The sequence below is a fragment of the Coturnix japonica genome, chromosome Z (genome assembly GCF_054131305.1).
Source record: "Coturnix japonica strain WE chromosome Z, WE-NBRP24, whole genome shotgun sequence".
NCBI classification, from domain to species: domain Eukaryota; kingdom Metazoa; phylum Chordata; class Aves; order Galliformes; family Phasianidae; genus Coturnix; species Coturnix japonica.
The window spans coordinates 73,905,648-73,922,972 of record NC_140702.1 but is presented as its reverse complement, the minus strand read 5'-3'; the positions used below and the strand labels follow the sequence as shown (position 1 = coordinate 73,922,972).

Genomic DNA, 17,325 nt, shown 5'->3' with positions numbered 1-17,325 from the left:
ATAAAAGACAAATGTCTCTAGGTTTGAATTTGAAAGTTTTTCTGCTTAATTAGTAATTTGATATATTCTCTGTCTTTGCGATGGAATTAAATAACGTGCTTGACTGTAATAGTCATAATAACGATACTAAATATCGGCATCATTTTTAATAGCCCTAACTTTGGATGAACTGTGGTCTTGATGACTGGCTAACTTGGTTTTGCATCCAAAATAGCTCGCAGAAGATGGCATGGTTGGGTCAGCAACGAACAGCAACAACCACCTGAGTGAGCCCCAGATCAGACGGCCCCGCAGCCTCAGTTCGCCCACAGTCACCTTATCGGCTCCACTCGAGGTGAGAAGTGCTGTTAGCACCACAAACCACTTGTGTCTGACTTCTCTCGTGGTTACCTTTATAACTTTTTAGCTCCCCTGTAGTTATGCCACACTGCATTGTTATAATATATTCCTACTTTTATTTTTTACATAATATGTTGCTGTTTTCTTCTAACATTTTTCTATCAGAATCTTTACATCACGCAGTAGTGTTGCTTAACTTTGATAATTGAATGTTGTGAATGAATAGTCTGTCTGGCATATACGATCAAAGATTGCTTGTGCTTTTCTTGTATGATTAAATCTCACAAATCAATTTGACATGGCTGCGTTGAGGAGAGAAAGTTATGAAAAATTCCATCTTCAAATGGGAAGCAGCATCTTTTTTGTCATTTCTCACTTTTTCCCTTAGGCAAATTGTTGAAAATCTGTAATTTCAAGCTGATATAAGAAGTCTAAACCTACGCTTATTTTAGTTTTAATCCTCTTTCTGAAGTTGTAGTTGGGAGATCCATTAAGAAGTGCAAGGCTGGATGTGGCTATGGGCAGCCTGGTCTGGTGGCTGGCAACTCAGCCCATTGTAGGGACTTTGAAACTAGGTGATCATTGTGGTCCTTTTCAACCCACGCCATTTTGTGATTCTGTGATTAAGTCACTTCACATTTAGGATACTCTCCCATTTAAAAATAATATCTATTGCGCCACAAAGTACAGAGCAGTGCTTGTATCTTTTCCTTTTAAAAACGAAACATTGACATGTACAGACCATCTTCAGTAAAATATGGAATCAAGTGGGCATTATCATCGCACAGGGAAATGATAAAACTCTGTGCCCTTCAAAGCAAAAAAGCTTAATGAGTGATGAGGAATAGCTAATTACTGAGAACTTAACCTGAATTCTAGGAAATCAATGCTAGCACTTATTTATAGTGTAAATTGCATCTGGAATGAAAAACTCCTTGCTGTGATAACGCGTTGTGTTCAGTCTCCTTTATTAAGTGGCATTTGGCAAATCCTTATACCTCCTCTGTTGTCAGGGCATGAAGGACTCCCCGGTGCGCAGAGCTGTGAAGGACACCCTTTCCAACCCTCAATCTCCTCAGCCCTCTCCCTACAACTCTCCTAAACCACAGCACAAAGTTGCGCAGAGCTTCCTCCCTCCTGGCTGGGAGATGCGGATAGCACCCAATGGCAGGCCCTTCTTCATCGACCACAATACTAAAACTACTACCTGGGTAAGGGGAATTCTAGGTAACAAACTTTAAATGGTTTTGTCTTTACCACTCTGTTTTCTGGGCTATAGACCCTCTGTTTCACTTTAGAATTGGTCTTGTGTTTAAGACAGTAGTTCCAATGGAGAGATTTGTGAGGTTTCATAAAGCTGAGCAAAGTGAGACTGACTCCTCCATGCAGTGATGTCACAGTATTTTGTGTTTGACCTTTTTATACTTGGCAAACCACTGCACACAAGTCTCGTCTTTGAAATCCCTCAGATTTGGGTCTTTCTGGCACACAGTGTGATGGAGGTTTGGCATGGTGTTTGTTTTGAGGCTGCGTAATTCTTGAATTTCTTTCCTGTTAATGTAATGTATGTTCATCTTTGGTGAGCAGAATCCATTTTACAATTTGCTCAGTGTCGTGAGGATCTGCTTTTCAGTAATTCTACATTCTCAGTGAGCAAGTGGGGGCAAAATTCAAGTAGGAAAAAATGTGAAAGCTGACTCAGCATTTCATGTCACGATTAAAGTATGAGTGCAACTTAAATGTTTTAGATGTCATTCAAATGCCCAATAGCAACTATTTTACAGGAAATATTCCTAATGGTGGCTCTTAATCACATTCCCAGATGCGTGTGGGTGGGTTATGTATGGAGATCTCAATCTCTCTCCAAAGCGATCTTCTGTGACCTTCTTTACTTGCCTCTTTTTACATCTTTTGTTCATTAATGTCTTATCTGTGGGTTAATAAAAATGTAAGAAGCTCATTTACATAGTGATCCAACCTTTTTGTGATAGAATGGCTTATTTCTCCCTTTATTTTGTAAGGCAGAAATGTGCAGGTGGCTCTAATGGCACTTATGAATGCATGCTTTGCCAAGAACAGGGCTCTGGAAAGAGCACCCTTAAAAGAATCAGAGTCTTACCCACACTACCTCTTAACATTCAAATAAAAAGATCTGTTCAATGTATTAATTTTAATTAAGAATGTGGCAAGTCCAAATATGAAATGTTTTATTACTTTATGTATTTGGATTTTTCATTTTATTCTCAGAAATGTAAAAATGAAACCATAATTTTAATGCAGGAAGACAGCTGTTCCAGCTGCTTCTATGTTTGACTTTGTACCCAGATGTTGGGTTTATGGTTACATGTATCTGTTACAGGAAGATCCTCGACTGAAATTTCCAGTGCATTTGAGAACAAAAGCTTCTTTGAACCCCAACGATTTGGGCCCTCTTCCTGTAAGTGACAGTGTGTGTGTATTTGGGTACATACCTGCTATCTTGTAAGAACTGATCTGTTGTTGCAGTCTTGTATTGTATGCATATGCATATTGTTTGCTCTCATCACTTTAATGGAGATCCTAAAGCAACATTTGTAACACCAAAACAGTTGTTATCAGGGAATGAGTCAGGCTGTGCAGCCAGCCCATAGTATTTATGAAGTCATTAAACGTTTCTTTGTTTATCTGAAGCTTTGAGCTCTTAAGGAACTTACCTTGTTTTTATCTCAGAACATGTGATTTTAGATAATTAATGGTTAACTAGCTGATTATTAACTGCTGTAGGGAAAAAAAAAAAAGAGGCACATTGCTCAAAGTGAACTTTGTTACTGTAGCAGTATATACTGCTGTTCAGAAATCTAAATCAGTCCTGATTTTTGAATGAAACTTCCATATTCTGCAGAGAAAACAATTGTGTTAGCCTCAAGGGCTTTGTTGTCATATTGGTAGCCAGTGCGTAATAGTGATTTGCATGTCGAATACAGAGTTTTGCTTTGTTTTTCAACAGCTGCATCTTTATGTCCCTACAAATCTCAGTAAAGAGCTTTCCCCTCACATCTGACTTAATTCTGCCATCTTTAGTTTAAAGCCGTTACCTTTTTCCAATTACTGTGTTCGCTATAAACAATCTCATCCAAGTGTGATGTCTGCAGGTTTGAAGAAAAGTCTAGTCAACACTAGGAGAGACATCCTTGTCTCACTCTTAATATTTACAGTAAATAACCCACAGGTGTTTCATAAGTCAAAGGAGAAGCTCTCAGGACTAACAAATGCTGGGCAGCCTGTTCTTTGTGATAGTAGGAAATGGATGTGAACCCCAGTGCAAGAAATTTCCACTTCAGAGCCTTAAAAAATACATACTGTGCTTAATACAGTCACTTGCATAAACAGCAAATGCTTTGAATCTTTGAATCAGATTATTGGCCTTGGCGTAGCACACCTGTTTCTGTGTTTTCTACTTGACAAGCACCTTTCAGACAATTTGAGTTGGCGTGGATAATGTACTGCTTCACCCTGTGTGAGAATGGTCATATTTCACTTATGCTATTTTTTTCTTTTCCATTTCCAGCCCGGTTGGGAGGAAAGGATACATTTGGATGGAAGAACGTTTTATATAGATCATAGTAAGTAAGCACTCAGGTACTGCAGCAATTAGACAAAGGGAGGTAATAAATATCGAAGTGAAAGCTTTGTAATTTTACTCTTCATTTAGGAAGCCAGGTGTTGATATGTGGAGACATTGATACCAGAGACTTAGTGCCCTCCTACGGTACTGTACATTCACCAAAAGCTTGCTTATAGTTGGCTCATCAAGCTTTGTCCCTCTCTGACTTGTGAAGCATTAACATTTCTTCTTTGTGGTTTCTTTTGTTCTTGTTGATATTTTGGACTCTTTGTTGTTGTTGTTGATGATCCCATGGCTTATTTGCACTTTAATAAATATACTCTAGGAATAGAAAATAAGATGGCCACAACTCCACATATAGGCAGCAGGTAAATTAACACTGATAATACTGCCTCTTCTTGTCTTAGGTCTTGTGGCAGCATTGATTCTGATCTTATTTCCTATTAATAGTGTGTTGTATTGCACCCAGTCCACTGATATCTATTCAGTTCTTGTGTTAGTGAAGTTCCAGTGTAAGTGATGTTTCAGTGTAGATTTGTCTTATTGCAGCACCTCAGAACATCTGTGTTAGTTTTTGTCGCTTAAAAACAAAGCAGCACAGAAAACCTATTTTTATCTTTTTTTTAAGACTTAGGGTGGTCTTTCTAATGGGGCATTTCTACTGACAGGGTAATATTCACAGAGACAGGTGACTCACAAAACACTTGGAGGAGTGTCTGTTTGCTGCACAAAACTGAAGAGAACTAAAACCTTCAACAACTGTGCATATTTGACAGGATTACATTTCTCCTTCAGTAGCATTAAATCCTAGCGTACCTGTTACTAAGTCATCATTAAACCATTTTTGCCTCTAAATGGCTTTGATAATTTTAAATCAAAACCAGAAGTAGTGCGCCCACAAAGAACCAGGTTGGCCTCTTTCAAACATCAGTATTGACGCATTCTTTATTCTGTAGTTTTTAATTGTTCCTACCATCAGATGTCTGGGAACATCTGGCAAGTTATGCCAGTCTGCTGCCATAGAAGGGTCACAGAATAGAACTTTCATGTTAAAGATACCTGTATATTTGCTGAACCTCCCTAGCTTTGATTAAATTATTTGGTCTCTAAAAATGGAGTGCTGATGGTATGTATTCCCTCAAATAGTTTGATGTTTTTATGAAAACAGGTGTATTTGCATCTGAAGCCAATCTCTGTTCCCAATCCAAACTTTTTTAGCATTTCTGCATAACTTTTAAATGTTTTTTGGCTGTTAGGTGTATTTAGGTTTTTTGGTTTTTTTCTTTTGGACAATGCTCTCTGCTTCTATCAGACTGGCCTTAGTCTCATTGTGAGCACCACACTACTACCAAGGGGCTCCAGAAGCAGAGATGATACCAGGGGCATTACAGTGGACACTGTGATGAAGTTGTGCTCAGTGCTTTGCAAATAACGGCAAACAGCAGTTTACCAGTGTTCAACAGTTTGGCTCTAACGACCACTGTAGCACTGCTTCCCACAGTATCATAGAATCACAGAATGGCTTGGGTTGGAAGGGTCCTCAAGGTTCATAAAGCTCCAAACCCCCCCACTGCACGCAGGGCCTCCAACCTCCACATTTAATACCAGCCCAGGCTGCCCAGGGCCCCGTCCAGCCTGGCCTTGAACACCTCCAGGGATGGACGGGGCATCCACAATCAGTAGGGAAGTGCAGTGGCATTTAGCCATAATTTTAGCTCTGTGACAGAGCCTTGTGGCTCTTGATTGTTTAATGAGTAAGTTGAGAACATATGCTGAAGTCAGCCATGGCTACAACCAGCTATCATGAAGAGCAACACAAAGGCTTTGCAACTAAATTTGGTGTAGTCACCAGTGGTTCACCAAGGGAGGAATGGATGTGTTAAATGATGTGCCCATTCTTCAGCATGCTGAGAAATGAATTAGAGGGAACATGCTCAATATATCAGTAAAAAACAGCAACATAGGAGAGGCAAGAGGAGCTCACTGGGACAGGATTAGGAAGCAGAATGATTGTGATGAGGTGTAGGTGCAGTGTGAATGTGTTTTGTAATAATTGCAAGGTACTACTCAGGATAGGAACAGTTAGAATTTGTTTTGGAAGAGACATGAAAAATATCAGTTGAGTGTGAGTTAATTTGTCCTGTGGTGCATCAGCAGGAGCATCTTCAATAAAAGCAGAGGTAATCCTCCTAGTCTGATCAGCACTGTTAACGTCTGTGACGATGAAGCACAGGATCCCAGACTTCAAGGAAATAGGGGAACCACAGGAATAGAGGAAATCCTTCAGAGCCCAAAGGCCTGATTGTGAGGAAAGAAAGTATTGTGTTTGTGTGAAGAATCAGAAGAGATGGTAGACTTTTTAAAATGTGCTGCAAAATGAGTTAATTTGATATCCACATCTAACGTGGACAGCACAGTAATACAGGGAAAATTGAGCTCTAGTGGGTCAAGTTGGGCTCGTCTCACTGTATAGGCATTGAAGTCATGGGAAAATGTTTGTAATATGAAGTCTCTCTTGCTGTAATATTCTGAAAAATAACTTGGGTGATGATTGATCAGTGACACCTCTTAAACATAACCTGGAGCAGTAAGAGAGGACGGACAAAATCTCTTAAGTCACTTTGATGTCATAGAGATTTACCACCATCATTAGTGCTCGTCAGTTTCAACTAGGTACAAAAGATGAATTGGTGTAGAAGCAGTAAATGTCACAGAAGGTAATGTGACTGACCAAGAAACAGCCATATACAGGCAGGCAGGGAGCTGTGCAGCATGTGTGGCTCCCAGAGCTGTCGTTCTGACAGCCTTCCTCCATAAAGGTCACGAGTGCTGAACAGACTTGAAGTGTAAAGGAAAATAAAACAGTAATTTAACGTGAAATTAACTGCTAGGCCAAACTTGCTGAAGTGTGCGTTGTGATGGTTTTGAATTCTCTTTAGTAACTTCTGATGAGAGTCAGCTTACAAAACCTAGTCCCTTTTAAAAATAACTTGGGGTGCTCAAAACTTAGGGGTCTTTTGTGGCTATAGGAGCATGGAAAGTATCTGTGTTACAATGGAATAAGTGGACTTGGCTCTTTGCTTTTACCTGTAGTACCCTTAAAAAATAAATTCTTGAAGCTTAGTGTTTTTATTCCCAAACCTAGAGTTCCAGAACCTAACTAACCCTGACTATTCCTTTAATATACAGTTTATAAATCAAACCATGTATCTAAGGGATGTATTACTATTACCCTTCCAGTGCAGGAAATATGACTTAAGCCTTGCCGTTGGAGATGGCATTTAGTCTGGTATTTGGAGCATTGTCTTGTTGCAACATCATCATTCTGTCGTGATTCTGTTGTGTTCAGAATCTTGTCAGGAACAGCTGTCTGGAGGCAGGGAGAGTTTCACCGTGGTCCTGTATAACCTCACTGTATGACCATGCAATGCTGCTGGTGCTCTTGAAAGCTGTAGATGAAAAGATCTGTATTCTGTTACCTTACTGCCAAAATTGACCTTGTTGAAACTGAATGATTCCTTATACCATAGCTGTATACTTAATGATGTTTTAAACTTCTAATTAAAACCAGTGTCTAGGACTTATTTTTTTTCCAAAGAGATGTTCCTTCACCTCCAAATTTTAAATTCATTGAAAATTCTTAAACTTTGGCCCTCTTCATGCAGAATGTCGAATACATAAACTTCATCTACCATCTGACAAAGTGTTTGGGTTCCTTTCCCCTCAGGCATGAAATCTGTGTTTCTAACATGAGTTGAATCCAAGATCATGTTCAAGTAGAACATGTTTACTGCTATGGGTGTTGAAATGAAAGCAGTGTAATTACACTGGATCATGCTATACTTCTGCATTTTTGAATGAGTCTTTTCAACTAAACAGTGTGATGAGATTTTGATGGAGATGGGTGAATGCAGTATTTTCTAACCCTGAAATACTAAGTTGTGGAAACGGCAGGGAAAACAAATATAGGGGAAAAAAAAACAACAACAAAACAACGAACTATGTAAATTCACAGTGTGGTAGAAAAGTATTAATGATATAATTTGTTTTATTATTTACAGATAATAAAATTACCCAGTGGGAAGACCCCAGACTGCAGAACCCTGCGATTACTGGTCCTGTAAGTACTGCCGGTGGTTCTTTTCTCATGCAGTGCTGTCACTCATGTAGATTTGGTGTAGGCAGTTGTTGTAAATAAGCAACAGGTCATGCTTGTTTTCCTGATCACAGAATCACGGCCTGGTTCGACTGGGAGGGGCTTTAAAGCCCACACAGTTCCAACCTGTGCCATGTTCTGGGTGCTCCCACCAGCTCAAGGTGCCTGGGGCTCATCCATGGCCTCCAGGGATGATGGGGCACCCACACTTCTCTGGGCAGCCAGATGGGGTCAGGCTGTGCTTGGTGAACAGAGCATGAGGCAGGACCAACCTTGGCTTGCTTTGCCCTGAGGGATGTGGGAGACTCAGGTGAGCATTTTGTGAGCCTCCAAGGGCAGGGGAACTGCTGTCCTGTGCTCTCCTGGTGAGATGCCCCAGAACTGGTGACACTCTGTGACCCAATTATGTTTTACATACCTTGGGGTGCATTGGAGACTTTTCCAGCCTTCTTCCAATGGGCCAAAGCAGAGTGAAGTTCATGAGGAGTGACTGCATGTTTTGTAACTGGTATGGTATGCACACCATTCCCAGCTCAGGCAATAGGTTAAAAGTTGGTGGTTCTTGGAATCTAATGGAATTAGAGATATGGATTTTTTCACACATTATGGCATGTTTTCTTCCTGGAAGCCATTAGCATATGATTTTGGCTGTCTAGGAAATATTCTTGCTCAGTGTGTCTCAGTAAATCTCAGAATACTTCTGTTTCAGCAAGAAGGAGAAGAGGGCTCTTTCTTTAGAAGGATAGAATCTGCTTTATGTGACTTTTTGATTTCTGTACTGCTGTGCTACTTCTGAGTGAAGCTCCATCCTCTTTGAAACTGCAGAGCTAAGTACCCTGAGTGGGGTTTCACACAGAGATGTGTGGAAGTTCATTGGTTCATGTTTTATTCTGTTCTCATCCTGCAACCAGAAACTTTCTGTGCTAGGTGTGTTCAAATAGTATATTTTGGTACAGACCTGCATGTCAAGGGTATCTGCTCTAATTCTTTGATCAGAAAAGGTCAGAATTTTGTACTAGCCATGCAATAGGAGTGTTATCACTTCCTCTAAGTGGATGGGATTATCTCACTGAGGGCTGTGGACATGTAAGAGGCTAAGTAATTGATAAACAGAAAACGTGGGTAAAATCTTGGATACTTCTTAACTCACACACTGAGAAGATTTGGGGTTCTGAACTTCATGCATGTGTTTTTTTTAGTGACTCAGTGGGTTACATGTCTAGACAGCATGGCTTCAAGATTATATCTTACTTGTTTAAGTATAAAGTACTTCACAAAGAATGAATCAACAATACCTGGAATAATCTGTATTTACAATTCTCTCTCTGTAGGCAGTTCCGTACTCTAGGGAGTTCAAACAGAAGTATGACTATTTCAGGAAGAAGCTAAAGAAACCTGTGAGTATAACCATGTTGTTTTGTGTGGTGGTCAGTTACATTATGTCTGGGGAGAAGAAGTGAGATACAGGGTAGATACAGAAAGGTGTTTCTTGCTGTAACACATTTGCCAGTGATTCTTGGTTGCCATATTCCTTAAGGGAGTTAAGTAGAAACCAAGACATTGAAGAAAAGCTTTGAGTTTGATTGGTGGACTTCTCAACAAAAACATTTACAGGTCTCACATTTTTCAGTATGAACAGAAACCCAAAGTGATGGGACAGGAAATATCATTTACTCACTATTGACTGGTATTTCTCCTTCATCTTTAACGGTGGATTTTGAAGGACAGAGCTGGAGAACACCGGTAGAGTGGAGCCCACAGCGTTGCTGAGTCTGGCATAACCTTCTGGTGTTCCTGTTGTGCAAAAATACCTTATTTAATTTCAGTAAGCACCAGGTAGTAGCCCACATGTGGAGTCGACTGGTGACTCACAGCAACCCCTGCTATAGGCAGGGACACCTGCCATCAGACCAGGTTGCTCACAGCCCAATTCAGCCTGGCCTTGAAGCTGTCATGCCCTTTAGACACAACACAGTAAGACTAATATTTTTCTCTCCTTTTCGTTGTTGCATTTTGTGTTGTTTTCAGTGTTTTATCAAGTATCGTAGATATCTCTGAACCCCGGGACTAGAACATACCCAGTTTGCTGGAATCTGTCAGCCTGTAAACTTAGAAGGCATTGGAAAACAAGCATAAAGAGAAACTTGGCACCCTGGGATGTTGAATCTGTCCTTCAGTTTTTAACTTCTAGTCCATAATTCCCTGAGATGATTTATCCAGACTAATTAGTAAAATATACTCTCCTTTCACACAGGCTGACATACCAAACAGGTTTGAGATGAAGCTACACAGAAATAATATTTTCGAGGAGTCCTACAGAAGAATCATGTCTGTGAAGAGGCCCGATGTACTGAAGGCCAGGCTCTGGATTGAATTTGAGTCAGAAAAAGGACTTGACTATGGAGGTGTGGCCAGAGAGTGGTTTTTTCTCTTGTCCAAGGAGATGTTCAACCCATATTATGGTCTTTTTGAATATTCAGCGACGTAAGTGCCCATTAAAATGTTTCCATTTGCAAGCAATCTACGTTAGATTTTGCATGAGCAGGGGGGTTACATTTGGGAATAATTAGATCATCCTTCATAGCACATGACTGCACTCTTGTCAATCAAATCTGTGCTCTCATTTCTTTTTTCCTTCTCTGAGGACCTTTCAGTTTGCTGTTGAAATCACATAAAGCATTCTCACTGTTAGGACAGTGTTCTGCATTGCTTTGCTGGCAGCAACACAATGTGCCATTTCTGGGGCGAGCAATAGTGAGAGGAGCAATGCAGACAAAAGACTATTTGTGCCCTCCCAGAGCATCGTAAAACACCTGCCTTCCAGAATTGTACTGCTCCTTTGTAATTAGCTCACAAAACAGCTTCTCATTTACATTTCAGTAGGTGTATAGCACGGTCCTGCATGAGTTCAAATGCATTTATGTCCAATTTTAAAACCCTGAGTGGTTCGTTTATGTAAATGGGAGAGCCAAGTCTCCTGCTTGAAGCACATTCCTTTTGTGTCTGCCTCTGTAATCCCACACCGTGTGCTTAACCACAGGAGGGATGGATTTCTTCATTGCAACAGTTCTTATGTTCTCATGTCAGTATCATATTCACTCCATTCTTTATCGAGTGCTGAATGAATGATAAAGAAGATGAACAGAGTCAGTACAGTAGGAGTTTTCTCACATTTGTGTCTCAGAAAAAACACATTCTGATTTTGGAGGGGAGCTCAGCTTACAGAAATACAAGTTTGCTCAGAATGCCTATGGGTTAATAGTTTAATGGGTGGTGGGTTTTGCAATAATATTTCCACTTCTGTGATACAGGATGCTGCAATTTACTTTAAAAATAACATTTTCATGTGAGGTTCACTTTCACGGAAAGCAGTATTTTAAGTTGTATGCGTTCACACTGTATTGATTCTGTGCTGTAAACAGTAAAATTGAGTAAAAGTGTACTGGGGAAGGCCTGCTTCTAACCAGTGTCTCTGGAATTCCCTGAGCTTTCCATCATGATAGAAAAGATGAACTTAAAATTGATTATGGTTGCCCCACAAGCAGGAGGATTATTAGGAACTTGTTTCAGATCATCATTGTGATCATTAAAGCATTATGCAGGATAGACAGGAAGAGGCCCCGAGCTCACATTATTTATTAACGTATCTAAATATCTGTTTATTCAAAGATGTGATGATTCAGATCTTTTTTTCTCGCTTTCTTCAAAAAAGGGACAACTACACGCTTCAGATCAACCCTAATTCAGGTCTTTGCAATGAGGATCACCTTTCATATTTCACGTTTATTGGACGAGTGGCTGGCCTGGCAGTGTATCATGGGAAGCTGCTGGATGGTGAGTTACTGTGCTGTGTGGCTATGCTGCTGCAGCGGGATTTTGGTTAAATAAATCTCTTTGATAATTAATGTGTTTCAGAGTGTAGTATATCTGGAAATAAAGTCAGAGGGAAAGTTCTGAAATGGAAGCTTTGGAAATATCAACTGGCTAACATTTTAGTTAGAGGCAGAGCAGTACAACACTGTGCTGTATTTGAGAGAACAGAAATACCTTCAACTCAGTGGTCCATCTTTTGTGTCTCTCTACCACTGGACTGATGTTACTTAATTTGGTGCAATTCTTGTGGTTGAAAAAACAACTTTCAGTGTCTGAATTAAAAATGAACCTCTTGTCAACCTCAGCAGTTACAGCTCAGGGTCCTTGTGGAATATTTCTCTGCGAATGTGTGGTGTTGGGTCTTAGAGCAGTCTGTCCTTGAGTAAGGTGGAAATGCAGAGTGCTGGAGCTAACACTTATCCCCTCTGTTTTAGGCTTCTTCATCAGACCTTTTTACAAGATGATGTTGGGGAAGCCAATAACGCTGAAAGACATGGAATCAGTGGTAAGGACATTTAACCCTTCTCAGCACTAGAAATTATTTGAGGATTTTTCCTTTGGGGAAATTAATTTAATAAATAAATTAATTAATTATTTTTTCTTTCACCTTTCTCTCTGTTCTATATTCATGCCCAGAACAGAGACCTTTGCCCAAGGAGGCTGTGGATGCCCCATCCCTGGAGGCATTCAAGGCCAGGCTGGATGTGACTCTGGGCAGCCTGGTCTGGTAGTGGGCAACCCTGCACACAAAAGGGTGTTGAAACCAGATGACCATTGTGTTCCTTTTCAGCCCCAGCCATTCTATGATTATTATGATTCTTTCTCCCCCTCGTTTTCTTTCTTTCTTCAGTCTTTAATTGTGAAGCTAATACATAACAAAGATACAACCCTTTCAGGAAGTTTCAGCTTTTAATAACAACAGAGTACTCACTTATTTTATAATGCATCATTGATGTAATGAAATGTTATATCAATTGTGTTGAGAATAACAGCTTCATCACAAAGATATTCTTTAACCAATTACTACATGTTGCCACATACACATGTACCAAATATATATGTACAGTCAATTTATTGCATAATAACACAGTTACAAAGCAATTAAGGGAAGTTACACAAATCTAGAATTGTACGAGCTAAATACCCCAGTAGTCAGTCATCTCCTCCTTTACAGTGGCTGTACCAGTAATCAGATTCCAAGCTCTGTGCAACCCCTTGGATTTCTAGATTTAGATGCCTTTATCACTTAAATGTGTTTATTTTCAAACCTTGTTTAATTTTGATCTCCTGTAGGACAGTGAATACTACAACTCTTTGAAGTGGATCCTAGAGAATGACCCTACAGAGCTGGATCTCATGTTTTGCATTGATGAGGAGAACTTTGGACAGGTATGTAAACGCTAGCCCAGAAGTCTCTGTAATTCCATCTTACTGGTTATTGCCAAAAGGTAATTAACTTCTGAACAGTATCTCATGGTTGTGAACTTAATTGGGACTGCTGCATGGTAACAGTCAGTAGAGGCAGACTCGGACTTTCTTCCTGAACTATTTAAGTCTGGAGACATCTAAGAAGAAAATTATTTTCTTGCCAGTTGGCAACATGATGCCTTTCTGAAAAGCAGTATTTGAAGCTAATAAAGGTGTGACAGAATCCTCATTAGAAATGGTCTCAGCCTGGGTCTGTGTGGGGTTCTACAGCTGAAGATGTTCTCAGATAACACGAGAAGTGGTAGAACAGAGAAGCAGAGTACTCTTTTACAGTCTCTTTTAATAGTGCAGGCAGATGATACAACAAAAGGAAGCATGCCTGTTTTGCAAAGACTCACAGTCTGTGGATAAATTGTCTTTGTTAGAAACAAAAAATGTTCTAGTTCCATTTGAGAAGCAGTAATGACGATGGAATTTTAAGTCCTCTTGGCTCGCTCCTGTTTCAGCTTACCTAACTCAATGAGCTACAGGGAAACCCCAGTAGCAGCAGGTATAATCTTGTTTCCATCATACTGAGAGACAGAACTGCATGACAGATTTTATCACAGAAAAGCCTGAAGCTCAGTGCTATCAGGGTAGGATCTGCCATGCTGCAGAGTAAGCTAGATGGGTAGAGACTGGAATGTCTCATCCATCTAAATGCTTGCAGGGTTCAAAAGTTGTAAAACATGGCAGATAATAACTAATTTGCTTGTTTCTGCATTTTCCGTTTGCTGTTGACAAAACTCTGGGGTCTTACTGAAAGTTAATAAGTGATAACTAAGAACAGGATTTTGCTAGCGCTCACAAATAAGTAAGAAATGCACAGAAGGCATTTTCAAGTCATAAAGGATGGAAAGCATCCTTCAGAAGAGTAGAGAGTGATGATGTCTCTCTTTCTACTAAGTTCACAGATCTTAATCACAGACTCACAGCCTGGGGTAGGCAAGGCCCAGCAGCCCTCCCTGCCCCAGCAGTGCCAACAATTTCTTTCCAGCACTTTGAAGGATTAGAAGGCATTTTTCTGTCCTTATGAAAATGGGAGGATGTTTTTTCTTCGCCCAGTTTTACCTACTGTTTTGCAATAGAAGTTGGAAAATAATTTATTCTTAAGAGTGACCGTAGAATAATTTCTCCCTAATTATGTCACCTTTAAACGTGAAATATTTTGATGTCTCATTAGCTATTGCTGTGTGATATTTTTCTAGTACTGCTTGTAAAATGCCTCTCAGGGGTGGTGGATTTCATGAGGAACGTGTCCTGAAATAATGCCCTGTTTTATTCTATTTTTTTCTTTAAAATACAGACGTATCAAGTCGACCTGAAGCCAAATGGGTCAGAAATCATGGTAACAAATGAGAACAAAAGGGAATACATTGAGTACGTATATATTTGTAGAGTTCACCCTGAGCTTCACAACACACAGTGGTAATGCTTTGGAATTTACCCCACCGCAGTTATTGTAACACAGAGATTGTCAGACATCCTTTCAAAAGAAAATCCCTATGTTAACATGGTTTGTTTGTTTACACTGCATTCCTAGAAAGTTTGGATTTTAACCTTTGCTGTTCGATGAACTACTGTAATTATGGCAGCCTATGTCATGTAGTAGGAAACAGTATTGATGCGCTGGCATAAGGAGCATTCAAGGAGGTATGGAATTGCCCCGAATGACTGCAGACACCAGTCTAAGTTACTCATTCTGAGCACCCTCCAAAACTGATGAAAGAAAATGGCCTTTCATGGGTACAAGAACTACAGTGTTACAGCAGGATATGAATCTGGCCCAATTTCATGCCTCACTTTGTGCACTGGCTGCCTCTGCTTTGTAGGTCTCCTAAGTGGTGAATTTCCACCCTGGGCTGCAGTTTTTCCTGCTGAAGTGCTATCATGGAATGCAAATGAAGAATAAGTGCAGAACAGAACAGTAAACTAACAAGAGAAAAGAGTGAAAATAGGACGTCACATTGCTGAGGTCACATTTACTTCCCCTTCAGTTTTTATTCAAGGAAGGGTTCAGGAACTCTGCACGTGTTTAAGTACTCCTTTAAGAGGATTACTGTGTACTCATTTCCAAACATTTGATGCAGTTTAATTTTTTCCAATGCTTTTCCCAAGAGTTATGTTATGATTGAGGAGTTCTAGTTGGTGCACGAGGAAAGAAAAAGAAGAGAAAAAGAGAAAAGGAGAGAAACTGCAGTTATAGTTACAAATCTGCTTAGAGCTCTAGAATAATAGGAAAAGTCTCATCGTTTAGATACCTATTTCAAACAGTAAGTACATTACCTGGGGTCTAGACTACAATCTTGCTTAGAATAGAACATAGTAATGAATTTGTAGGCTGTATAATTTAATAAAAAGCAACTCAGTATCTCAAACATAAGAGTATGACTGAGAGGTTCCTAAAGTTGTAAATGAGAAGCTGATATTGTTAGGGTTGCAAATTAGTCTTCTAATGAATGTGTTTATGTTTGTTATCTCCCACAGCCTGGTCATCCAGTGGAGGTTTGTAAACAGAGTTCAAAAACAAATGAATGCTTTTTTGGAGGTAAGGTTCTCCTTTTTGTCCTTTTCTTTACCCAAATTATGTAGGCATACAGCAGTGCCTGGTTACGGGAGTGGGAAGCTGTGCATGACCACACAGGTTCTGTTACTCATAAGATCATTCTCATTCAAGTTGACATTATTTGAGCTTGAAATAGCAGTTTTTAAATTAGACTCAATACTTCAGGAACTGTATATTTCATTTTCCAAACCCTTCTTTGCCCTCCATCACTTAGCTAACAGCTTTCCCTGAAGGCAAAAGTTCTATCAGAAGAAAAAAGAAAACATGTAATTACACATAGTTTACTGATTTTACTTTTTCTCTTAGGGATTCACAGAGCTTCTTCCTATCGATCTGATTAAAATTTTTGATGAAAATGAACTAGAGGTGAGTTTGCTTGATGTCGAGAGATGACAGATTGGTAATGCCCATTGCAGAGATGCATTATGTTCTCAATTCATTAGGTCATCATGGAGTTTGGAGTCAAAGGTTCTTTGTTTTAGTGGGAAATGAGGATTTTTTTTGCCCAGAATAATAAATCTCTCAATCAAGTAAAAGCACAAAAAGTATCAGTTACTCATTGAGGTGGTTTAGTACATGCATACATAAAGAATGCAAGTGGTTTGCTGAGTTAATGACATATACTGGCCATGTTTTCAGCAAATGCGCTGTAAAAGATGCCATCACATGAAGCATACATACTTCATATTGCATAGTGTTTCTCCAGTAAAGTGGGGTTATCCTTGAGAATTGTCCTGAAGAGAAGCTCAGTGCCACTTTATGTCTGTATTTGTATTTGTACAGCATTAACTGTTTGAGAGACCAGGCAACAGAAGGAGAGGTGGTTTATCTGATGAAGCCTTCAGGGTGATACTGGTACTATCTTTGATTAACATCATATCAATTGTTTCCATATCTAGTTACTGATGTGTGGCCTTGGTGATGTCGATGTTAATGACTGGAGACAGCACACGATCTACAAAAATGGCTACTGCCCAAATCATCCCGTCATCCAGTGGTTCTGGAAGGTAACACCCTTATCATGTTTGGTTTCTCTGACGATTCCTAGAAGTCAAAGATCCTTTAGTGTGCAGTGAAGTCAGTTATTGAATCATTTTTCTTCTCAAAAACTACGGAAAAATACTTTGGTATATTCTGGAAATGGCAGTTCCATTACTGGAGTCTGTATCGGAATGACCCAGACTGACAAAGTCTGTCTCTCCAGTTTTATGGAAGTGGTTTGCAGTCTTTCTGAAGTGCATTACTTCTATGAAAAGTGTATGTTTGCAGGAGAACTAGAGGAACAGTTTTCCCTGTACTAGCCCAGAAGTCTTGTGAGTG

At 39.8% G+C, this 17,325-nt stretch overlaps 1 protein-coding gene across 12 annotated transcripts in view; it reads left to right on the top strand.

The window, feature by feature from the left end:
- NEDD4L (NEDD4 like E3 ubiquitin protein ligase) overlaps nt 1-17,325 on the top strand; it is a 115,349-nt gene that overhangs the window by 94,908 nt on the left and 3,116 nt on the right. For 7 of the 12 annotated variants that reach the window (XM_085529327.1, XM_015848162.3, XM_085529330.1 and 4 more), the window contains 15 exons: nt 215-334; nt 1,353-1,550; nt 2,699-2,776; nt 3,887-3,941; nt 4,031-4,087; nt 8,005-8,063; nt 9,431-9,496; nt 10,354-10,583; nt 11,812-11,933; nt 12,407-12,477; nt 13,266-13,361; nt 14,746-14,819; nt 15,927-15,987; nt 16,312-16,371; nt 16,905-17,012. In XM_085529327.1, coding sequence (XP_085385453.1) covers nt 215-334; nt 1,353-1,550; nt 2,699-2,776; nt 3,887-3,941; nt 4,031-4,087; nt 8,005-8,063; nt 9,431-9,496; nt 10,354-10,583; nt 11,812-11,933; nt 12,407-12,477; nt 13,266-13,361; nt 14,746-14,819; nt 15,927-15,987; nt 16,312-16,371; nt 16,905-17,012 — 1,455 coding nt within the window. The remainder of the gene's footprint in view (nt 1-214; nt 335-1,352; nt 1,551-2,698; nt 2,777-3,886; nt 3,942-4,030; nt 4,088-8,004; nt 8,064-9,430; nt 9,497-10,353; nt 10,584-11,811; nt 11,934-12,406; nt 12,478-13,265; nt 13,362-14,745; nt 14,820-15,926; nt 15,988-16,311; nt 16,372-16,904; nt 17,013-17,325) is intronic. The other 5 variants (XM_015848164.3, XM_015848163.3, XM_085529332.1 and 2 more) reach the window with 1 other exon arrangement.